Here is a 24,834-nt window from a genome sequence, read left to right on the forward strand (position 1 = left end):
CTCCCGCGGCCGCTCCCCCCGCCCCCGCCCGCCGCGGCGCGGTGCGCATGCGCGGTGCCCTTTGTGTCCCGGTCGGGCGGGCGGCGCGGGGCAGGCCGGGCCGCTGGGAGCGCCGCGCCGCCGCCGCGGCGGGGAAGGGGGAGGGAGCAGCCGGCTCCGCCATGGTGAAGAAGCGGAAAGGCCGCGTCCTTATCGACTCCGATACTGAGGATAGCGGTAGCGAGGAGAACCTAGATCAGGTGCGCGGGGAGCCCCGGCCTAGACGCGGGGCCTGGGATCTCCGGCCCGCGTTAGGGCTTCGGTGCCGCCATCCCTCCCTCGTCCCCTGGCTCCCGCCCGGTGGCCGCGCGCCGCCCTCCCTCCCTCAGCCCGCGGGGAGCCCCCGCCGCCTCCGCCGAGAGAGCCCGCTCCCCTGCGGCGGGTCCCCGGCCCGCCCCGGGCAGGCGGCCCGCGGGGGCGGGTTTCGGGGGCTCTTCGCAGCGGGCCCGGTGCTGCCGGAGGGGCGATGCAGCGGGGCGGTTTGGCCCGGAGCAGGGAGAGACGGGGCCCGGCTGCCGGCCGTCGTCACCCCTCGGCTGGCGGGTGAAGAGGCCCAAAGGGCTGGGCAACTTTTGTGCCTTTTTTTTACGCCGCTTTTGCACGCCAGGAGAGGTGCTCGGGAGAGCAGCGTGTCAGGTCCCTGCCTCCCGCTGCCCCGGCGAGCCCCGTGGGGCAGGCGGACCCCAGGGCTGGCGCTCATGCCTGTTGGATGCTCCCAGCTCAGCCAGCTCAGCCACTGAGCCGGGGGAGCTCCGCTGGTGGGAAGCGGCGTGGAGTTAGGAGCCTGTAGCTATAACCAGGGGAAGTATTTATTTGTCATGAGGACATCTAGGATTGAAAGTGCGATGTCTGGTGGCATTTTGACTGTCAGGGCTGCAAAGGGGGCGTCTCCCCTTTCCGAAGGGGGCTGCTTCCAAAGACTGGGCTTTCGGTGTAGTAGGTGTTTATGATGTGATTCAAGTGGTAAATAAAAGACGTGAAGTGTGTTACAGTATGTATGGCGGTGCTTGTTCTGAGGAGAAGTTTGGCTTGTTAAATGTGCTGAAGCCTACATCTTTGATGTAATTTGTGTTCCGGACCTTAAGGATTTTTAATATAGAAGCTGTTGCTACGTTGCAATAAAAAGCCTTCCCAAACACTCAAAACAGTTTTGCAGCTTGGAGCTTCAGAAAAATCAAATCAGAGCCTATGTTAGACAAGTGCACTGGAGCAGAGCATGCCCTTATGTTGATCTTGAATGCCTCTAGAGTCTTCAGAGCTGCCAACATCTCACCACAGTAGTTTGTAGTTTCCTCAGAGCTTGAAAGTAGAAGCAGAGTTGGACTAGCTCTAGCATAGATCAGGCAACCAGAGTGATGGTGGTAGGAATAATCACATGGTTCTGCATTTGTTCCATTGTTCACTGAAAGCATCATTTGCAGCTGTACCCGAGTAGTAGGTGTTTCATTCTCCACTGAGCTCTTTCTATAACCTGTAAAAGCAGGGATATTTATGTGCAGGGGTGAAGATTATGGTTGCAGGGAAGCAATGCTTTTGTGGCATGGTTTAAGGATGAGAGTATACTGAGTATGGCCCCTCTGTAGGTTAAATGTTTTACAGCTTTCCTCAGTGATCTAGGCTTGGTGAATCAAAGGAGTAGGAGCATTTCTAATGTGGTACCTTGGAAAACAGAATAAGGGTAGAAAGGAAGAAGGAGAATTGCTTGGAATAGAAGTAATGGTAGATATGTGAAGATATTTGCAGGAGTAAGCTGGGTTGAAGGACTACCTAGAGACAGCTGGGAGAGAGACGTTCTGGAAAAGATTGTAGAAAACGTCAAGAACTTTGTACAAATGTGCTCTGTTGATGTTGCTTGTCTTCTTCAGAGAGAGGTTTGTAACATTCCATTACTAATGGAAGGTTTCTTTGTTGGTAAGTAGCCTAGGCCTTCAGTTTCTGCAGTGTTTATGTTCACATTTGAGTTACTGGATTTTAATCCATGTGCTGTGGAGATAATCTTTCCAGTTGTGAAACTTAACGCAAACCAATCTAGTACTGGCTTCCCAAGACTGCACAAGTTGGTGTGACTGTATGTCTTCTCACACCTACAGTTCATCAACCCCCGAGCAATGCTTTTAAGAGTAAATTATGTGTCATGGACTACAAAGAGAGTAATGCAGCTTCAGAAATACTTTATACTACTGCTTCTGTCATCTGAACAAGCTACAAACAGCAAATTATGAGATTATTTGAGAGCCATTTAATTCTTTGTGCTGGTGTGTATTATGCTGGCTTTCAAGGAGAACATCTCTACTTAGTTTCACAGACTTTGACCTTAATGCTTCTGTCCAAAGCTTTAAGTGCATTCTATGGTATATAGGGACAATGAAAAGGAGTTGGACATCTGAATAAATATTATCAGTCATAACTGTGGTGTTGCCTAAGATTTCCCTTTTAAAATCTATTACTGCAAACATGTCTCTTCTTTGGAAGAAGGAGCTGCTCTCTAGTGGTATTTGGCTTATCAGGTGAAAGCTGCACAATGAAGTTAAGGTGTTTTTGAATTATTACCCAGTTCAAATAAAACAGACATGGATGTGACTCGGAAAGTAATTTGTCTTAGGTTGTTTATACCAAGAAAGTAATGGTAGTGGTGTTTACTGCTTATTGCTTGTTATCCTCAAAATCCTTTTGTAGCATCCAATTGCATTAAAATTGTGTGTGTCTATGTACATTTTTAGGGAACATAAGGAGACCCTGTTCCTTAGTCAGTGGGGATAATAAGTTTACTGGGATGTTCTCAAATATCACAGAGGGTGCGTATGCGTGGACCTGGATTGGTGAAACTAATTATGGCATTTTAAAATAAACCTGTGTTTTTTTCATACCAGGAACTCTTGTCATTGGCCAAACGGAAACGCAGTGACTCTGAAGAAAAGGAGCCACCTCTAAGCAAACCTACAGCATCTTCAGACTCTGAGACATCAGACAGTGATGATGAGGTGAGTTTGTAGTTTTATCAGTTAACTTACTATGCGTTGTCTGATTGTACCTAAGCAGTGAAAGTGTATTTATCATACATTAGGTGTAGCCTGCTGATTTCATAAAGTGGGACTGGTCATCAGTGGAACTGGTGGAGACCCATTAGGCCCAGAGGATGTGTACTCAGACATACTTTTTTTTTTTTTCCTTTGTAATTAGTATGCTTTGAATTGTAACTGTGTACAAAATAGTCTGAATGCCTATAGAAATATTACTGCCTGTTTAAACCCATGTTCGTATGGTCTGAATGGTCTGGTGATCTTCCTGCTTAAAGCTAGTGTTTTTCCTGTGTGATGCTTGTTGTTGAAGTAGCACTGAAGCTGGTTTATAAAGCTGGACTCTTGAATTCAAGGGAGAGGTTTTCAGCTTTAGGAGATTTTCCTTCCTCAGAGAGAAAATGCGTCAAGGCAGGTACAATTAAGAGGTGGTGAAACTGTTGTATTTAGTTGCTTTGATTCTCCGTAGCTTGTCTGGAGATTTGAACATGCAACAGTATGTATTTTTTATTGGTATTTTTTCAGAAAGTGCGACAAGGAAGGGTTTTAAGGTTTTGACAATTCCTCATATAGCAGTGCTTACTTGTTAGAACTGTTTTTATTATTTGCTCTTGGTACTGCATTCTAGAGCTCGTTAGAATTTTTTGCTTCCAGCTATATATGAAAATTGAAATAGACTGGCAAACAGGTCATACAGGTACTTGAATAAAGCCACTTTCTTGAAGGCTTACAATTGTCATTTGCAAGCTCTCTGCACAGTGCAGGGAGATAGTTTATTTCATCTGTTCTTAAAAATATAACAGGGAGCTGTTGGGATTGGTTTGGTTTCTTTTTCCTGAAGCTACAGGAAGTATTATTAATTGTAACAACTTGAAGATCAATAGAGTAGGCCACTGATAAACTGCTAAATACTAACCATTTGATAGCATAGCAGAGTTTTTCCAATAAGTTTAAAGAATGTGTGAGTTAGTTCTCTTTCTGAGGCATTTTGGAAATAAATATGCTTGTAACTCTGTTTCAATCAATGCTTTTCTTAAAACAAACAAAAAAACCCAAAACAAAACAAACCCTCTTGTATCTAATGTATGCTTAAGACATAAGGAGAGAGAAAACTGTGAATGGCCTAGATACTAGGTTTGTTATTGGGTAACCACTCAGTCTGTCACTGTGTGTGTTCAGATCTGCTTGCACAGAGTTCGTTTATTCTAAGCTGTTTGGAGACCAGCTTGTCTGGAACTTCGGTGTGGAGAGCACATCAATGTTAAAGTCTTCTGTGTTTATCTTTGTAAACTGACAGAATAAATAATATGATTAACATTATTTTTTTAGCTCGTGTCAGTAAAAATAGGGTCTACCCTTCCATTGTATGTAGAATGTGACAATGTATCTCTTCGCGAATTTGCATAGACCTTGCAGATGCAGTAGTATCTCTCTTGCACCGTGTGCATTTGATACTCTTTCTAATCTGTGTATCATTTCTAATTGACTCTCTGTTCTTTCTGACCTCCATGCAGCAAGAGGAAAAGATTTAGAGAAGAGGTAATTAGGACACTTGCTTCTATTCCTGTGCCTGAAATATGCATTCTGAACTGCTGCTTGTCACAGCAGGATGAGACAGGCTGGGTTATGACAGTTCTGCTTCTGCCAGTCACTCAGTTGTGTGTGTCCTTAGGCTTGACTCTGCTACTCCTGCTGAACAACTTTGGTTTTAATCAGTGTTCTTGTGATTGGTTTGAAGTTTGCTCAGCCGTGGGGAATGGGAGAGGGGGTCTAAAAGTTGAAATTGTCTTACTGGACTTCTTCAAGATTCGGACCTTGAGGCAAAAGCATGGGAATTGTTGCTGTGGTCAAATGTGCTTGATCATAACGCATTTGCTTCCACACAGGTTTGGTAGCGTGCGCATCCTTTGTGGTTCCTGGCAAGCACTAAACATTCCAGGATTGTCTCTATGTTGCATGTACCAGAAAGGAGACTAAATCTCTGCTTCAGAGGCTAATGCTGCCTTAAGCGTTTTTCACAGGAAGGAAAGTTTGTGGGGCATGGGGGAGAGAAAGTGTTTTTCGGAATTGTAGAATAACAGCATGGAGAAATCGTGCCACATCTATACAATGGTGCCCAAAGGATTTCAGTTGAACTTTAATGTCATATTTTGTGTTTCTTGTTGAAAATGTGCTTCTGTGAAAACTCTTAGCCACATGAGTTGTTGACAGTGCAGATGCTGGGTTCTGTAACACTTTGAGGACCTCTGTGGTCTGAACCAAATTATCCAGCCAGAGGACTGAAGGTGAGTTGCAGGCAATGAAATAGAAGGGATGCTCTGAATTATCTTCTGGTGGGTCTGTGGAATATGCGTGACTAAATTAACTACGAACTTTTATTCAGAGAACTGATAAACACAGTGACTGCAGGGCTTTTCAGTATGTGCTACCTTCACAGAGAGATCTACTAACCTGGGTGCAGATGTGGAGGTAGTCAGTTCCTTTATCTGTGGAACAACATGTGGTCATGAATACTCAAGAGCTCACCATCCCAAACTGTTGTCAGCCTGCTGCACATAACCAGTGTGGTATTAGCCAAGTTACTATTTGTGCTACTGTGCTAGGGGTATATATGTCCACAAGGTACCCTTGTTGCGTATTGAAGACATTGTGTGGATGATGATCCTCAATTGCAGTAGGTTAATTCTGGGTTCTTGCTCTTTTATTCTGTCATAATTGTTTACACTTTTTCTATTGTGCGTTGAAACATGGATGACTTCTGCAACAACTTCACTAACATCAGTGTGTTTTAGACAAAAAGCTGCAGTGCTTAGGAGCTCCTTTTTATTTCTTCTGAAAGGTTTGCTTTTAGCAACGTTGGTGTAAATCTGCCTCCTGCACTCATTCTGATGTTGTGAGAGGTTTGGCTGTGCATTTTAACAGCTGTGAGGTGATAGCAGAAGATATTTCCAAGACATAATAAAAGTTACATTGTGAATGCTTGGTATTAGTCTGGAGTTTAGTGAGGAATATCTGTTCATGCCTTTATTTGCAGATGTTCAGATTCAGTAGGAAGCAGCATAGCTGAAGATCTTGTCAGGAGCTATGAGGCAGAGGAGGTGAGCAGTGGTCATGCAGCCAGTGAGGAAATCCATCCCAAATAAAAGTTGGCCTGGAAGGCTTTATGCCCTATCATGAGGAATGGGCTTGAAAGTTTGGGTCTGGTTACTGCACTGCAAGTTAGAGCACTCTAGTAAACCAGGGATTAGCAGAACACTGCATGTGTTCCTTCTGTTTTGAAGGTGTCTTTTGTACATTTGTAGAGATTACAATGCTAAATGTCTTCCTTACCTGTGTACTTTTATTTCATAGTTCTGCTTAATTAGACCTTCAAGAATGAGTGAGTTCTCCAGTTCTGCAAGGCCGTTGCCATACATTTTGTCAAGCTCAGGAAACTGGAATTTTTACATAATTAACTTTTCCTTTGTATCCAGGGAGAAGTTTTTGCTGAAAAGGTTCCAGTCATCAGGCACTGTCTAGTATCTAGATAATTCATTAAGCCAGGTGATGCTGGCTGGCTGGTGAAGATAGAGCCATGCAAGGCACTTGTTGACCAAGTACTTTGTAGCTGTTGTGAGCTCGAGCTGCTAGGCCCAGGCTTCTGAACTAAAACATTGCAGGCTTTCAAAGCCAGTACCATCCCCAAGTTTATTTTGATCATGGAGAGTGTTTTTTCCTTGGCATTTAAGATCCACCATCCTGATGTTGTCATTCAGCAGTTCTTGACATTTTTTTAACACGTGGGCCTCTCAAAGTACTTCTAGATCAACTCAACTTTTAATTCACAGGTTTAACTGAATTTGAGCCTATTATTGGTAGACTTTTTTTTTTTTCCCCCCCATAGTTACAGTTACCTTCCTGTGAGCTCCTTTGAAGGTACTTCAATAATTAGGGCAGATTAGGTGTCTGATGATATTTTGGCCCATGAAGACTTCTTTTAGCCTGTTCTTGGCAAAGCCTTTTCTGTGGCTTCAGAAGGCATTTCCTTTATTTGCTTATCTCAGTTCAGTTTTGATGTTTACACCTTGAGTCCCCTCTTTGTGTTAAAAATGGTCCTTTAAGTTTTCTAATTGCTGGGCTGTTGTCATCCTGATGGTATATGAAACATCGGAATGTCAGCTGCCCTAAAGGCAAGAAAAATAACAAAGGTTTTTTTATTAACTATTTAGTTTTAACAGTAGTGATAAAGAACATTCTCTTCCTTGTAGCTTTCGGAGTGCTGTCTCCGGAGTTCTCCCAGCTTTGAGATTCTCTCAAGACAGTAAATGCTTCCTTATTATATTGGTCCTGCCTGCTGTTGTTTTCAGACTGGCTGAAACGGCAGTTTGATGCCTTACCTGGAGGACTGCCTTTTGTTTTCCCTCTATGACTGAGAGAGAATGGGTTTTTGAAAGCTGGGCTACCGTTGTGTACCTTTGGCTCCTAAGCTGTCATGTTGTCATGGTGTGTTATTTGGCCTAGGAAGGGAACACATTGGTACGGGACCTGTTTGGCTTTGTTGTGGCTTGTAATTTGCCTTTTGCTTATAAAAACTATATCCAGGAGAGAAAGATAGGGCAAGGACAGGCTGGTAACCTTGGTTGTGCACCTCTGGTTTGATGTGGATGGGGGGAGAGGGGGAAAGGTCAAGGAAAATACTTATTTGCAAAATAAAATCTCAGTGGATAATGCATTTAGGTACTGTGTGAATAGAAGGGAAATTCTATTGCATTCTGCGTTCTCAGAACTCATTTCCCTCCTCCCCTCCCCCCCCCCCCTTTTTTTTTTTTCCTGTCTTTGGTTTCATTTAATCTCCCTGGTGGAAATATGTTCCAGGTTTGCAGAGCTATACGTGATTTTCTTTAATCATTTTGTGTAGTTGCTCTTGTAGAAGCTGACTTCTACATCTACCTGATTTCTTATGTGTTGCTTGTTGCCTTTTTGTTGTTGTTGTTATTAGCAGTCCATTCTGGGTACTATGGCTTAACTTGGAATTCTTGGGGAAAATATGCAAGCTATTAGCACTGTGAACCTTTGAAGCAAGAGAAAAAATTGAAATGCTCTTCTGGCAACTTCCTTTAAATGGACCATAAGACTCTGTTGTTTGATACAAACATTAAGCAGAAAGCCATCTTGCAGCACACTTCTGCATGGGTTTATTAACTTACTGTGTTTGGAACCATGGCAGGTTCCAGATGGTGGCCAGAGGAGGCAGCAGTGAATAGATGGTCTGTTTAAAGGAGCTGTTAATAGTCATGAAAAGTGCGTGAGAAGTGTTCACTGACTCTGCCTGACTGGATAATGGAAGAGGGAACCTAGAGAGGCTGCAGTAGAGGACAGAGTTTGGAAAATTTGGTTATTGTTTGCTGTTTGGTATGCATGAAGGTCAGGGAAACAGAGCAAACAAATGCTTCTGACTGTAGCTGTGTGCATTTGTACTTGATGTTACATGCAAACATGTTGTTGCCTTTCTGACCTCCCCTGGTGTGCTAGAGCATGAGGAAGGAGCTCAAGACTCTGGTTTGGACTGCAGGTTGCCACACAGGCTTTCCAGTATTGTCTTCCCTCCACACCCCAGCTTGCTATTGTGTTACATCTTCCTCTGCTGTAAGAAGAAACTTGAGGTTGGCTAGTCTGTCTCTGAACAATACAGAGTGGTCATTAGTGTTCAAATGACAGCCAATGGTCCCTGAGCCTGCAGAGCAATCTCTGAGCCTAAAAGAGTCTCACTCTGACTGCATCCTGGTTTTGATAATTTAGTTGTCCATCAGGCTTGCTCGAACCCTTGTCTTGTCCTGTAGTGCTATCAGGAATGACCAGGTATTCATAAGAGATGAAGGTAGCTGAATAACCACTGAAGCTCCTGAGTTGGATGAAGAAGAATTTGGCTTTGTGACAGCACTGAAACTGGGAGGTGACAACCAGTTGTGGTGACTTAAAAGATGTAGAGGTCACTTAGAACAATGAAAGCGAGATGGAGTGTAATCTCCAGAGTGAAATAGAAATGAAAGCAAGGTTTCCTAGATTATGGCAGATTTTTTTAAATTACTTTTTTGTTCAAGAGGTCGTGTTGCAGCTTTCTCCTCAGCCCCATCTTCCTGGACCCAGATTCTCTCCACAATTCAATTTATGAGTCAGAGGCTGAGAACAGTGATCTGTAACACATGTATCTACAGCTATTAAACGTTTTATTAACAACTGAAGTCCTGCTGGTTTTATCTGATCTTAACATCTTTCATCTTAGCATGACGTCTCAAGGTCTTGATATAACTGCACTGTATACTGTGGCTTTCTCTGTGGTTCTTCCTTGCTATACAGCATGCTGATGCAAGGTATAATGCAGTGTTAGAACCCTGAAAAAAGTAGCAGAGCTTGAGGAAGGAGGCAACACTGCACCCCTGCTTTGGAGGGCTGCTCTTCTCCCTAACTGTTGTGTTTTCACTGTTATGCTGCCAGTAGGGGATCTCTTGAACAAACAGCAAATAGTAATACATAGGATTCCTTAACATTGAGGTTTGAGCAGATTCAGGCAGAGTAGAAGCTTGCTCTTAACTGATTTACATGGGTATAGTTAACCAGGAATGTTATTAGGCAGCAGTATTGTAACTCTGAACAGATAAAACTTTAATGTGGAAACCTATGAAGACCTGAGTGCAAGCTCAGGCTGTTAGAAAGTCAGATGCTTTCTGTGCAGTTTCTCACCTATCCTATGGACTGCAACAGACTGAGTTACCTGCACAGGACGTGGGTCGCAATCAGAGGCTCAGCACTAGGTAGCTGTACTTTTACCACAGAAAACAAAACTTTTTCCTGGCCTTTGACAGATACTTTTGAATGCACAGCTGATGCTTAACAAAGATGATGAAGCAGGGTTTAATATGGAAGGTACAAAGCTGGGTGTGAGAGTAATCAAAACCTAGGAAGTGCTAAATGTAGTAGTAGATCAGGTAGCATCTTCTAACTACTTAGTTGAATATCACTTAGAGTATTTGAACATCAGGGTTCTCTGAAGATGGTGCCTAATCAGGCAGAAGAAGTAATCAAATTTGATTGAATGATTACTGCGTGCAGGGATGTACCTGATTCATGTCACAGGAAGGTGTGGTTGGGTGAGAAGCCTGAAGTTTCTGTGTTCATTTGAGGTCAAATCTGAAGATGTTTCATTTTCCCAGTTAGAGAAGATTGAAGTGCAAGATCTCAGTTATGCAAAGGAGTTAGGAATATAACTTTTTAGTAGGCTATATGCTTGAAAGGATGGTGATGTGCAAGAATGATGACAGTAATATACATGTATGAAGAGGTTAAATATATATATTTATTTAGAAAGAAACTGTTTTATTCCTCAGGGTCTTGTGTCTGGAGAATTTCTGGGAAAGGTTGTGAATTGAAAAATATTGTAAAGCCTTAAAATAATACACAGGCAATCCTTACTGGTTCTGTTTTGTGGCTTTGCCCAGGTAGTTGGGACAATGCAAAAAAATATGGTAAGAACTCTCACTATGGGGTAAATACTAGCTCTTCTCCTGGGACTTTGGGATTTAAAATTGTTACCCATGTGTGTGACTTGGAAAGTGCAGTCTAGGTTAATTGAGGATATAATGTTAAGAGAAAATTAAAAGTTGACATTTGGGTTTCTTTTCCTCTTGTTTTTTTTTCTGACTTCTGTGATTCTGATTTTTTTCTGACATGTGTACATAGATTCAGGTGGTAGCAGTCCTGTCTCTGAGGAAGTGTACTGTTGGTTTCTTGCAGAAAAGTACAGGTGCTGTGTACTCCTGTTAAATTTGGAAAGCCTGTTGTGTGCCTTCATGAAATCTAAAATCTCCTCTTAAAAAACCTAGGTTTGGAAACACATCTGTTGCTTCTTCTGTTTATTAGTAGTAAACTGAACCTAATCTTTACAAATGCAGTTGGACATTTGTTTGTAATTATTTTCCTAGGAAAATGTTTTCAGTGCTTCTTTTCTCCTGGTGGATATGTCAGACTCTGAAGTCTATTGTTTTTAAAAGGAATGTCTTACTAACTTGCACTGATATATGATTTTCATTTTTTTAAAAAGAAAAAAAACCAGAGCAACCACACAACATCACCACACACACCCCCAAACCCAGAAAACCTTGTAGAATGTTTTAATTTGATAGGTCTGCTACAGGCTCATTTTTCCCCCTTGTATGATTGATTTGTTGCTGTCAGGTATTGGACTATTTCTCAGTTGGTTTTACCCCAGTGATTTTGGGGCAGGGAGTGGGGGAAGAAAAAAGTGATGTTCAGGCCTCATGACCCCTTTCTTGGTTCTTTTCTTGCAGTGGACTGTGGGGGGTTCTAAAAACAAAAAAAAGGGAAAAGCGGGTAAGGCAGAGAAGAAAGGAGCCATGAAGAAACAGATGAACAAAGCTGCCTCCTCAGGCAGCTCGGATAAAGACAGCTCGGCTGAGAGCTCAGCACCTGAAGAGGGTAAGATAACACATGTTCACCTGTTTAAAGTGTAACTCCAAGTGAAGCTACCCCGTTATGCACACTGAAGAGTAACGATAAACAATTATGTTAAAGACTAACTTTAAAGAGTTTCTTTTGTGTTACTGGTAGTCTCTTAAACTTGCCATGGCTTGAAGTGTATATAACTCAGTGTAGCATTGCTGTAAGGACCCCATTGCAATTGCAACACTAAATACTGTTTCAACTGAAGAGTGTATGACATATTTCATTACTTGACTTTCTCATAGAAAATTCTTTTATTTCTTATAGCATGTCCCACTTGTAGTTTGGGTAGCATTTTCTTTTATTCCCATTGATGTATTTTCCCTTCCAAAACGTCTTGTGATGATGCAGGGAGAGGTGTATAGTCTTGTGTGTTGCAAATAGGAGCTTATCTTGCAGGCATTTTCTCTGAATTGGAATTCTTGCACATTTATACTCACATGGAAGAAGAAAAATCAATACTGTAACTTCGTCAGAATTTTTTTACATTAATATTGAGCCTGTTCCGATGCTGGGCAAACTTCCTATGTTCTTTCATGTTTTCATCATGCCTATGAAGGTTTGCAGGTAGTTAGTTGCAGTTTCAGTTGATAATAAAAAAACAAAGTTAAGTAAAATGAAGGAGCCTACAATTTTAAGTATATTAAGCAGAATGGAGACAGATGAAGCATGAAGTGGCTGAAACTGTAGATACCAGTGCATACAAATCAATGTTTTTCACATTGTAAGCTTGCAAAGCTGGAAGTTCCCAGAAATACTGAGACTGGAATGAAAGTGGAAGAAAGAATCAGTGTCTGCTTTTGTGATGTGGTGTCATGTAGTCATGTAAGTGAGAGAAGCAAAGTACTTGGACCTGGATCAAGTCTAAAGGTGGTGTTACCCAGTATTACTGGGGAGTCAGCTGTTCCTTAAGCTCATGTTTAACTGGGAGGGCTTTTTACAGTAAAGGAGTTAGCATCACGGGATTGCTAATCTTTAGGATAGTGTGCATCAACTTTGTCTTGTTGACATAGGTAATTCATAGTGTTGCAGTCTTCAAATTATGAATTTTGGTTCTTCGGGTTGCTATGATGCTGAATATTAGTGATAGTTAATAATGGCATTTGAGGTGCACACATACACACTTATAGAAAGTTATGGATGTACAGACAACTTCAGGGACATAAGCATATAGAATTCTAACCTTAAGGCCCTAACACACTAAACAAAAGGTCTAAAATTTGCTAGTTCTACTGAGAATTGTTGCTTACAACCCAGTTTGTGTTCACATGCACTGCCACTCATCGTTCTTTAGCTTGCATATCTTATGGTAATGGAGTATTTCCTCCTGGGTTTAGTTTTGTTAGATGTATGCTTTTAGTGTAGTGGAAGAGGAGTGTAAAATTCATTCTTGGTCTCCTTTGATAGCGTGCTACAATTAAGTGGTTGGGCTTTTCCCCGGTTGCATCTCACTGACTTTATTTTTTTGGCAGGAGAAGTCTCTGACTCGGAAAGCAACAGCTCGTCATCTAGCTCAGATTCAGATTCTTCATCTGAAGATGAGGAATTCCATGATGGCTATGGAGAAGACCTGATGGGAGATGAGGAAGACCGAGCTCGACTAGAACAAATGACAGAAAAGGAGAGAGAGCAGGAGCTGTTTAACCGGATAGAGAAGAGAGAAGTGCTAAAGAGAAGGTGAATTTTTAATCTGTTGATACTTGGTAGCAAATTCATACAGACTCTATGGAGATACGCTGACTGCCCTCTCGTGTTTGGGTTCCAAGCATTCGGCATTATAAAGTGAATTAAGTTTCATCATAGATATTTTTGTGTGTGTGTGTAAGCTATCCTTGTAGCTAGTTGAGAAGCACACAGCAGGAATTCTGCATATTTTTGTAAAAGTCAGTTTTTGAAAGTTTTTCAGCTATTGAATATGCATCATTCTGTCAGGTACTATTGTGGCTGTAATACTGCTTCACACACTAAGATGCCAGACAGTCAGAGGACTCCTTTCTCTTCTGTCTTCTTCTTTTCTTTCAATTGTATTAGTTGTCACACACTGATACTTTGGAAAAAGGCAAAGTGTAAGGTGTATAAGAGCTTCTGGTATTTTTAAGAAAGCAATTATGAAGCACTGAGCAGTGTTAGGGTTGCCTCTGTATGAGAGTGAAGCTGGTTGGGGCCCTAATAGATGAGAGATACTGCAATAATGAGGAGTGGTGTTGGATATGTCGTTTCAAGGCATCATTTGTGGATTTCTACCTTAGGTGTTGTGGTTTTGTTTGTTTGTTACTGTAACACTGTCCAGTCAGGCAGCTTCCTAGTAAAGGTATTTTTCTTCTCTGTCTAAAATAACAGGTTTGACATGTGTGGGACAAGTTTTCTTCCCTCCTCAGTGACTTCTCTTTTCTCATTTTCTGAGGCATTTCTCCACAGGACTAACATCTGTTGAGTGAATCATGTCAATACAAGCTACTGTTAGACTCTCGATTCCTCCAAGCCTTTCTGTCTGTGGTTTTAATACTACTTTCAGTGTTTTCTTTAGTTTGCTGGTCTCCTCAAAGGGATCAAAAAGAATGCAAGATTCAGTTTAGATCAGGTAGAAGGACACCGTATTTTTAAATTTCATTTGCTGTTCAATGGTAATTGAATGTCTTTCTTTTAGAATGAACACTGGAGAATACTTGATAAGAACAGGCTAAACAATCTAAGCTGGAGTTACTGTTTTAATCGTAAATGAGTTTGTCCTGTTCTATGTCAAGGGGTTGGCAGGTAGAACTAAGGGGGTGATGGTGGATGGTAGTTGTTTAAATTTAGGGAAGTTACATCTTTCTAAATGATGTCTAGCTCTTTGTATGTACATTGTGCTGTGATTTGATTTGAATTACAGCTGACATGGCATGTGATACAATGCCTGTGTTCTGTGTGTTATGGTTCATGTTAAAGGCATAAGGGCAATAAGCTCATCTGGCACCTTAGTTTCTTGTCTACAAAATCCAGGTGTAAAGGACTAAAGAATGAACTGTGTAGTGTGGGTAACACATTCTGAATTTCAGTTACTGGAAGTTAAGTAATTTTTTTTTGTGCTTGTCTGTATGCACATTTCACTAAAGCAATGACCAGTCCATGGTGCAGTGGAATCTCAGGCACAGGACAGTTCCAATAAAATCACTAATTTTCTGAGTACAGTGGCTGAAAACAAGATTTCAGGATGATGCATTTCTTGAAGGTAGAAATGGAAATGCCTGAATTGGACTGCAGAAACTGCCTGGGTCTTATTGGAATGTAGCTGCTGAAGGAGGACTCACAGCAACTTCTTTGCAGTTGTTCTTAAACAGACCAGTGCCAGTACAAAGGTGGAGTTTAAGCATTAAAAGGTTATGAAAATGACCTGAAATTATAACATTTTTAGTGGTTGAGATTCAAATGATGTGAAATAGCCAATTGTTTTTAGAGTTGAGGACAGCATGCAATGGTTGCTACACTGGCAAAGATGAAGATGGAGTAAGGACAGATTCCTGGGGAGTAGCCATTGCTATGTGGTCTCCTCAGTCCTTTAGGTTAGCTGTCTGTAAGCCTGCGCTTTAGTAGTATTAGCTTTTCTTCACCTTATTTTTTGGGGGGAAGGGATGATACATGGGAACAGGAGACAAGATAGCATTAGAGGGTTATCCATGTGGAACAAGCAATGGAAGTATTCCTTACAGCCTACTGAAAAGTTAAGGTACCTTTCAGATTTTCTCTCATCTCACCTTGCTCTCTCAGGGAGAGAGAGTACTCTTTCATACATTCTTTTTGTTTCAATATCTGCTACTAGGTTTGAAATCAAGAAGAAACTAAAAACAGCAAAAAAGAAAGAAAAGAAGGAGAAAAAGAAAAAGCAAGAGGAAGAGCAGGAGAAGAAAAAACTCACACAGATCCAGGAGTCCCAGGTACGAAATGAAACTGTCCTCAGTAACAAACCTATTTTCCTTGGATATAGGAGACAGGATGCTGCCTGTCTCTACCACTGATGTTTTTCCTTAATGTCAAATAGTGTGGTAAACAGATTAGATTTTAGTTAATGTATATGCTCAAGTTATCTTCAGCCTTTCCAGTTAATTTAAAGAAATTAACATCTTTGGCCTGCTGAGGCTGCACTGATAACTCCTAATGAAAAATGCAAAGTTGCAGCTCTGTCTAGAGTTGCTGAGATAGTCCTCCCAATCAGAATAGGGAAGCAACCTTTTACAGTTCCTTTAACCAAACTTCTGTCATTCAGTCTGAAACATTGCATGTGCAGTCTTCCTTGCACGTGGAAGTTTGAGAGAGCAGGCCAGAAACTGTTCAGCTGTTCTCTTAATTATTCTGCATGCACATACAATGGAATGAATGCTTAGTTTCTGCTGGTAGGAGTGTGAAGGAAAAGCTCGAATGCTCGTAGGAACAGAAGTAGTTCTGTAGTTTTTCTGTCTCCAGTAGAAAGAAGATAATACCAATCTTTGAGGTGAGGCCTGGAACCAAACTGTAGTTTCAAATAGCTGAATTGGCTGTCGTTTCAAATGGTAAAGACCTCACCCATAACTGTTTGTAGATTCTGGGCAGATAGGTTCCCAGAATGGGGATGGAATTAATCTTGCCAGCTTCAGCCATCTAAGAACTAGTTGATTGCACTTGTTGTCACTTCTGTCTTTGTGCAGTGGATAAGAGCAACTTCACCTGGCAATTCACTCCGTGTAATTTTCTAGTTTAGTAGATGTTAAAAACTTAAAATAGGTGAGATGAGTTTTGCCTTAGGCACATTTTAAGTGGAGTGAATCTCATCTCCCGACCTCTTGCAGCTCCATATGTACTTATATAGTCCATATATAACCCATCATGTGTAGCCTCATACATAGATCTGTATATAAAAGGATCTTACGTAGAGTTCTTTTACAGTGTCTTCCAGAAATTATTTTGACATACTTCAAATTACTCTCTTATGCTTATTATAGAAGCTGCTTTCCGTGCTACCTGGTATTCCAGATAGACCTGTTAGAAATGAAAAACATGAGTAGATTTACAACATTTAAGATTTGAATCCGTATTGCAGACTTTACACACAACTTTATTTCTGCTTTGTCTTTCAACAAAACTTTTCTCTTTGTTACTGAATGAGAACAAGTGCCTTGTTTTGGCCTTGCAGAAGGAGAAGCAAACAAAAAGAATATTTATCCAATTTTTCCTCATTTCTTATTATTTGAAGAATTGCTTCCATTTTACTACTGTAGTCCTTTTTGAACATTAAGGAGAAGTTTTGAGACTAAAATTTGATTACAGAAATGGCAGAAAGTGTAAATATATTCATTATTTTTTATACAAAGTAGAAAAAGGACACATGCTTCAGCTTGATTTCCCTCTCCCTAGCCTCTGTAAAAATGAACTTGAAAAAAGCTGATTTCAAAATGGAGTTTGCTAGTAGTTTTGATTTGAAAAGTTTTCAAAGCATGCAAACAGTCTGTTTAACGCATTTCAATTATGGATTGCACTTGGTTTTGAGGGACTTTCTGCGCATGTTTTTAGGTCATGTCACATAACAAAGAGCGACGATCAAAGCGGGATGAGAAGCTAGACAAGAAATCTCAGGCAATGGAGGAGCTAAAAGCAGAAAGAGAGAAAAGGAAGAACAGAACAGGTATGACAGTGTTGCTGTTGCTATGAGTTTTGAGGCATTATTAAAGCTTTTTGAAAGTGATACTTCCTGTTTTTAATTAATACGACAGTCCTACACCTTGGAAGAAATGGGTTCCATGTCATTGTTTTCTTTGGTCTTTTACTCAACATGACCGTGTTTAGCCCCACTGATTGCTCTCTCCTGCCCCTCCCCAGAATGCTCTGGAAACAGAGGAAACTTTCATCACAGTCCATTGCATGGCACTTAGTAATGTTTATTTAGTTAATGTATTTCAACTTGTCACTTAGATTCTGTTGTTTAATCTCTGAAACCATCCAGACTCTATTTAGTGTACATGAGGTGATTTTTTTTTCCCTTGCTAAACAACAGTGAGTTATCTCATCATAATAGTTTTATCTTGTATATCCAGTTGCTATGCCCATCTGTTATTGCTACTTGTGGTCAAGTTGGGAGACTGAAGCTAAGTACAACTGAGATTTAAGATGCTTTTAAATACTTTGATTTCTCTCTTTGAATATATACCATGGAATACTTAACTTACTAGTGGATTTGAGCATGTGTTGCTTGTATCCAGTGAAAAATTAACAGCTATCTGCCTCCTTGTTGTTTTTTTTTAAACAATAAGGTTTCAGCTCTTAAAGGAAGCTTTCATAGAAAATTTGCAGCTTAATTTTCCTTGTTCTCTCTCCTCCTTCCACTAGCTGAATTGCTTGCAAAAAAACAGCCATTAAAAACTAGTGAAGTATACTCTGATGATGAGGAGGAGGAGGAGGATGATAAGTCTAGTGAGAAAAGTGATCGCTCATCCAGATCCTCATCTTCTGATGAAGAGGAAGAGTAAGTAGTAAACACTGGACTATTATTACTTGTAAGTGTGTGTTCAGAAACAGACATCCAGTTCATGTAGACACATGCTGGTTTAGGGGATTATTTAGGGGCAGTTGGGTATTTCTGAAGTGGCTTTGCCTCTGGGCACACTTGCATTTCTCAGATTTGAGTCCTTGGCTTCTGTATTGTGGTACATGGGACTGATTTCCCTTGGATGGGTTTGCAACTGCAGTTCCCTGGTGTTACTTTTAGCTCCGTTTACACTGTTGTTCACAGATATGTTTAGTCCTACAGTACAGCAGCCACAGAACCCCAGCATATTAGCAGGGCAGAGATATGTGCTGGCTTATCTTCAAGCACTGGCCAATCATCTGCCTTGGGGTGTGAGTCTTTCTGCCTTGTGGTAGCAGAGGCAGTGGGCAGCAAGTCTGGAACTCTGCATTAAGCCTTTTGCATGAATGCTAAATTGACATATCTCTAGTCAGCTGCTGCATGATGAATCATTCCTTTTACTAGTGAGTTAAATAGTCAGCATTCATGCTGCACCTTGCTCAGGACCTGAGTTTTGGTCGTTATGTCTCTACTATTTTTCTTCATTTTTTCTCTCTTTTCCCAAATCAGGAAAGAAGAAATTCCTCCCAAGTCCCAGCCAGTGTCCTTGCCTGAAGAACTGAACCGAGTACGGTTATCACGACACAAGTTGGAACGCTGGTGTCATATGCCCTTCTTTGCCAAAACAGTCACTGGCTGTTTTGTCCGTATTGGCATTGGAAATCACAACAGCAAACCTGTGTATCGGGTGAGTTTAGTTGCAAGAGATTTAGTTCTTTTTATAGTGCTGCAATGTAATATTTGCAGCTGAGCAATCCTCAGGTACCCGTGATTGTGTGAGTGGTTAACATGAAAGGATTGCTTATAACCAGAAAACGTAATGGCTGCCAGAGAAGTGGAGGAGACTGGTTTAAAAATAAATAAATCTATGGGACCAGCTGGGTGAAGAGATATATTTAGTGAGAGAGAGGGAGCACTAACAAAGCCTGTTCTTCCAGCTTTGGTTCGTGCTGTCTTGTCTCATAATTTGTATTGCAAACTAGAATTCAGAACTCTGCTTTGGCCAAGTAAGGATGAGTAACCTTCACTCTCTATTTCTGGGAATGCTCCCAAGTTATTGTGTGCTCTTGTTCTCTTTTTTTACAAAGCATGTCTAATATATCAGTGTGCCTCAGAAGAGAAGGTGGTTAAGAACACAGCATTGTTTTTCTCTTTCATTACTGTAACTGAACAATCACAGGATGCAATAATATTCTCTAAAATTGCCTTAAAAAGGTCCCTAGAGGGCCTGAGTTTAGTGTGTGGGCAGCACTCTAGTATTTCATTTGGGGCATACATTAACTCAAACCAGTGTTAATTGAAAAAGGAAGTAGAAAAAGTAGATAATTGTACATTGGTCAGGAAGACTGAACTAAGAAGATAGAAAACCTGCATCAAGCATTCAGATGTATACTGAATGTATTCAGTATGTATTCAGTAATGTATACTGAAGAGTCTCGCTTTCTTTGATCTTGTTAGAATTGTTAGTTAAATTAAGGTTTTTGATCTCTAGTGAAAAGGCTTGAATGTGCTAGATATATTCCAGGAACACAAGAAAACCCAACCCCTCTTGCATCTTTCCTCTTGTGTATTTTATTCTGTGATACAGGTTGCTGAAATTACTGGAGTGGTAGAGACTGCAAAAGTTTACCAGCTTGGTGGTACCCGGACAAACAAAGGGCTACAGTTAAGGTAAGATACCCAAGTAATCCTCTCCTTTTCATAGTAAATAAGGTTCTGTGTGTGGTTTGGAGATAAGAGCTAAAAAGCAGACTGGGCCTTGCCATGCCAATTACTGCTAGAATGTTGGGGTTGGGTTTATTTGATTTTTTTTTAACCCTTGGGCATAAGTGAAATTATTTTAAAAAATTGCATGCGGGGACTTGTAATTGTGTTGAAATCTAAGCCATTAATTTGCATTAGTAACCCAAGATTGTTTGTATATGCCTCTCGAGCTTTGCAATACTCTTTTATATCTTTTCTCCTCTGTTGTTATCATCAGATGTTAGAAATAGGTATCATTTAAAGGCATACGTGATTGCGTCTGGCATGCATGTTACAACATAAATGGTACTTTGGAGGGAAGAAGCTGAACGTAGCATCGGATTTCTAAGTTCTTAGGCCCTTCTAACAATCATGAGATGAAGGTTAACAGTTACAATACAAAACATCCTGGTGGGCTAGGACTAGAAGATATTAACTGTTTATGAGAAACAAGAAGGCGTGTGGAGAATGTACATAGGTGCAAGTGTGGAGTTAAAATAAATACTTCCCTAAATTCATTTTGACATTCAGTAACTACTTAGGCTACCTCAGGAGAGAGCTCCACGCTTTGAGTGAAATTTACTCCATGGCAACTAATTTTAATACTGGTTAGTAGCAGTATAGTAGCTTATATATACACTATAATAGCTTATAGTTTAGCTGGCAGTGCCAAAGGTAGTGCTCCACAGAAAATGTTTAGGGATTCTGGCTTTGGCCAACCAATAAAAAAAATTAGGTAGGGATTGGTTTGCTCCAGCATTTTATTATGATTCAGTACTGCTTAAAGGTTACTTCTACTGATAAAAACATGAGTGAGCTTTGTGTTTCCAAAGATCATGCCACGGGTCACTAAAGAGTGTATGTAAGATTTAGGTTTGAGAGACGTCTGTTTCTGGTACTTCCTGAGGGTTTTACTGCCACAACTCAGGGACTGCTGCTTGCAGACTCACTGACTTGTATTCCTTTGCAGTATTACTAATAGCTGATGTAGGCTGCTGGACTGTGGCTGACCTGACTGTAGTTATAGCATGCAAGCCACTAGAGTAGCCTTAAGTGTCTGGTTTGGGGCTTTTTGAGTCAGTTTACACCTATAGAATGGTATTTTTTTTGGAAAATACCTTTAAGATCATCAAGTTCAACCATTAACCCAGCACTGTAAAGTCCACCACTAAACCATGTCCCTAAGCATCACATCTGCTTGTCTTTTAAATACCTCCAGGGATGGTGATTCAACCACTTACCTGGGCAGCCTAGCAATCCTTTCAGTGAAGAACTTTTTCCTAATATCCAATCTAAACACCTCCTGGCACAACACTCCTCTTGTCCTATTCAGTTATTACTTGAGAGAAGGAGCTGACACCCACCTTGCTACAACCTCCTTTCAGGTAGTTTCTCCTCAGCCTCCTCTTCTTCAGAATGAACAACCCTGGTTCCCTCAGTAGCTTCTTGTAAGATTTATTCTCCAGATCCTTCACCAACTTCATTGCTCTTCTCTGGACTCATTCAGCACCTCGATGTCTTGTAGTGAGGGGCCCAAAACTGAACACAGTACTTGAGCCATGGCCTCACCAGCACCAAGTACAGGGCGACAATCACTTCCTTAGTGCTGCTGGCCACACTATTCCTCATACAACCCAGGATGCTGTTGGCTTCCTTGGCCACCTGGGAACACTGCTGGCTCATACTCAGCCAGGTATCAACCACTACCCCCAGATCCTTTTCCTCTGGGCAGCTTTCCAGCTAGTCTTTCCCAAGCCTGTAGCATTTCCTGGGGTTATTGTGTTACAAGTAAAGGACCCAGTACTTGGCTTTGTTGAATCTCATAGAATTGGCCTTGGCCTATTGATCCAGCCTGTCCAGGTCCCTCTGCAGAGCCTTCCTACCCTCAGGCAGATCAACAAGATCTATTAGATCTACAGATCACAGCTCTGTAACATCAGAGAGGGATGTTGTTACACTTTCTTGTTGCAGGCATGGCAATGATTCACGTGTGTTTCGTTTGGAGTTTGTCTCGAATCAGGAATTTACTGAAAGTGAGTTTATGAAGTGGAAGGAAGCGGTAAGTTTGTCAGACTTCAGTTTCTTCTTAGCAGCCTTCTGCCAAGGATAGTTTAAGTGGAAAGTAACCTGTTTGTGCCTTGTGTTTAGATGTTCTCTGCTGGGATGCAGCTACCCACACTAGATGAGATAAACAAGAAGGAAGTGTCCATCAAAGAAGCCCTCAACTACAAGTTTAATGACCAGGACATTGAGGAGGTAAACAGTGTGTTGTAGAGAGGCTGTGGCAGTGCTAAAAGGTGATGGGAATTCTTGGAGCAGAGCACTAGCCATTTATAAAGCAAAATAATGGTATTTGCTTCCCCAGAGGAAAATAAAAAGTCAAAATGAAGTTGCGTAACTGGGTAGAGTATCTTGGTGCTCACTCCTGCTTTACTTCATCGTTTCTGTCCTGTTACCTCCTTTTGAACTTGTGTTGCAGAGTTCTGAACTTCTAGCCTCAGTATGGCAACTCAGTTCTCAAGTTCTGAAAAGCTAACAGCATCATGGTAGATGCACTTATCACGGTTTCTGCACTTCAATACTTGCTTAATACTGACCAAATGTGATTAGCATCAGATTTTTGTAGGTCATTAAGTGAGGGGAGTGGAGCTGTAACACATTACCCAGTCACAAATTTAAAAATGCAGCAGAGAAAGCATGAGTAAAATTCTATGGCAGTAAGTACATTTATTAGGTGATACTGATTTGTTGCTTCTAGTGTCTTAAGTATTGAAATAGACATTTCATAATTGCATATCCTTTCTGTTTTCTCTGCATCTTACAGATTGTGAAAGAGAAGGAAAGATTCAGAAAAGCACCTCCAAATTATGCTATGAAGAAAACTCAGCTGTTAAAGGAGAAGGTGAGAGATGAGATGATGCCTGCAAGCTTAATGCAGTCTTTGATTTTGAAGAACTGGATCTCATCTGGATTTTGGCAGTAGTCAGCAGTAAGCTCGACTTTAACTATGCAGCTAAAAGGTGGATCTCAAGGTTCACTACTGAGTTCAGAACACTTAGAACCCAGTTAAAGTTATTGCATTCTTTTTTTTAAGGGCAGCTGCCAACAGTTACAGCTTTCTCTTTCTGTGTCCATTAAACAAGAAGGTCTTAAACTGTCTTGCTTTGGAAACTTTTTATTTTTTATTGTTTTTCAGGGTATCCCATAATAGCATTTGAAAGTTGATTTCCTATACTTTTCAAACCAGGAAAAATAAAAGTAGTGTTAAATTGTCTTTTGCTTAGGGATGATTGAATTGTCACTTTTATGGCCAGTAACTTATGTTGAAAAGAATTCATTGCTGAAAGTTTTACTTGCCACTGAACCGTTTTACATGTAGACCTTGGGAACGAATAGACCTAAGAGTGCTGAAAAGCCAAAGCCAAGAAATCAAGTAAACAAACAATCTTAAGTATCTCTGAAGATAAAGATAGACATAACAGGTTCTGTTTATGTTATTGTGCAGTTCTTTTTCAAGACATTCGTGCTTAATATACATTGAAGACCAAGAGTTTGTATTAGTCTTTAGTTCTACATTCTTTGGCTTGCCTGTATTAATTGGTCACCATTTTACTGTGGACGAATATATGTACATGGTTAGTTTTCCGCTGTAGAAGAGTGTAATTCCTTTTTATTGTCACCAGGTGGCATAATAAGCTACTATTGGTCTGGTGGCGTGGCTGGAGACTCTCCAATTCCCTGAAATAAATGCCGACTGCTCCAGAAATAATAATTCTTTTCTGAGCTGCTAAATAGTGATATTAAATTTTAATCAAACCTGTGACTTAAATCATCTAATTGACTTACCCTCTTCATGCTGGGACTAGTGTTCCTATGTTTTCCTTAGCTTAATGGGTTTCAAAGGTTTTCAGAGTTCTTCAGAGAGTAAGAAGTCCTGTTTTGTCTTGAACTGTAAGGACAGTTTAGCTCTTTGTTGTGTTCTTACCATGTGGGCTAGAACACTTGCAACTGGAATAGGGATAGTTGGCTGGTTCATGGGTCTGTCCCTCATTTCTCTGACTAGCTCTGTGGTAGAGAGTAGTGCCTAATGAGTTACTGTTTGGTTGAAGGCTATGGCTGAGGACTTGGGGGACCAAGATAAGGCCAAACAGATTCAAGATCAGCTTAATGAACTGGAAGAGAGAGCAGAGGCCCTGGATCGACAACGAACAAAAAACATTTCTGCAATCAGGTAGGAAGCTGGTATTGGGGATTTTCTTTCTTAAATAGTATTCCATCAAAATATATAGAGAAGCTAATGCAGTAGTGAGTAAATGGTGGGGTTTTTTTCTCTTCTTTCCTGCCCAGTGTATTGTTAAGCTGTGTATCATGATGGCTCTGTTAGTGTTTATCTTCTCCTCTTTGCATTTTTCACTCAGTTAGAACTGAAAAATGTAACTCTCTTCCACATGCATCCAGGTAGCAGTTGTGTTGCAATAAGAGTAATCTGTGATCAGGATGAAGCTGCAAGAATAATGTCAGAGATTTTATTGTGTAGGGGCTGATAAATGAGAATCACTTTATTTTTCTTTCCCCCACCCTCTTTTTTTTTTTCTCTGCAGTTACATCAACCAGAGAAACAGAGAGTGGAATATCGTTGAGTCTGAGAAGGCTCTTGTGGTAAATAGTGCTTAATTAATACATCTGTACCAGTAGAAATGAAATGATGCAAAGGGGGATAATTGCTGGCTAAAGTTAAATACATTGAATAAATGGTCTGTAAAATCTTTCATATAGGCAAATGACATGATTTTAGAGTAGATTGCTTTATCCTTTTGATCAACTCAATTATCATCAGATTACTGACTGTAATAGTGACTTAGTGAATTTTGTATGGGAAAGAAATCAGAAAGGATAATTCGGAGGATAGAGTAGTAAAAGAAATGTTTGATTCTCTGCATTAACACTTCTACTAAGGAAAAGTAA

At 40.8% G+C, this 24,834-nt stretch overlaps 1 protein-coding gene across 2 annotated transcripts in view; it reads left to right on the forward strand.

The window, feature by feature from the left end:
- Positions 1-47: 47 nt before the first annotated feature.
- RTF1 (RTF1 homolog, Paf1/RNA polymerase II complex component) overlaps positions 48-24,834 on the forward strand; it is a 30,204-nt gene continuing 5,417 nt past the window's right edge. Inside the window, exons 1-14 of one of the 2 annotated variants that reach the window (XM_051621298.1) lie at positions 48-239; positions 2,910-3,020; positions 11,381-11,528; positions 13,025-13,229; positions 15,352-15,466; positions 17,076-17,187; positions 17,889-18,024; positions 18,637-18,814; positions 19,715-19,797; positions 21,841-21,928; positions 22,018-22,125; positions 22,694-22,771; positions 23,979-24,100; positions 24,471-24,528. In XM_051621298.1, coding sequence (XP_051477258.1) covers positions 48-239; positions 2,910-3,020; positions 11,381-11,528; positions 13,025-13,229; positions 15,352-15,466; positions 17,076-17,187; positions 17,889-18,024; positions 18,637-18,814; positions 19,715-19,797; positions 21,841-21,928; positions 22,018-22,125; positions 22,694-22,771; positions 23,979-24,100; positions 24,471-24,528 — 1,734 coding nt within the window. Of the gene's footprint in view, positions 240-2,909; positions 3,021-4,570; positions 4,596-11,380; positions 11,529-13,024; positions 13,230-15,351; positions 15,467-17,075; positions 17,188-17,888; positions 18,025-18,636; positions 18,815-19,714; positions 19,798-21,840; positions 21,929-22,017; positions 22,126-22,693; positions 22,772-23,978; positions 24,101-24,470; positions 24,529-24,834 lie in introns of those variants that run through there. The other variant, XM_051621299.1, reaches the window with a different exon arrangement.

Source organism: Apus apus, chromosome 5 (assembly GCF_020740795.1).
Source record: "Apus apus isolate bApuApu2 chromosome 5, bApuApu2.pri.cur, whole genome shotgun sequence".
Lineage (NCBI taxonomy): Eukaryota > Metazoa > Chordata > Aves > Apodiformes > Apodidae > Apus > Apus apus.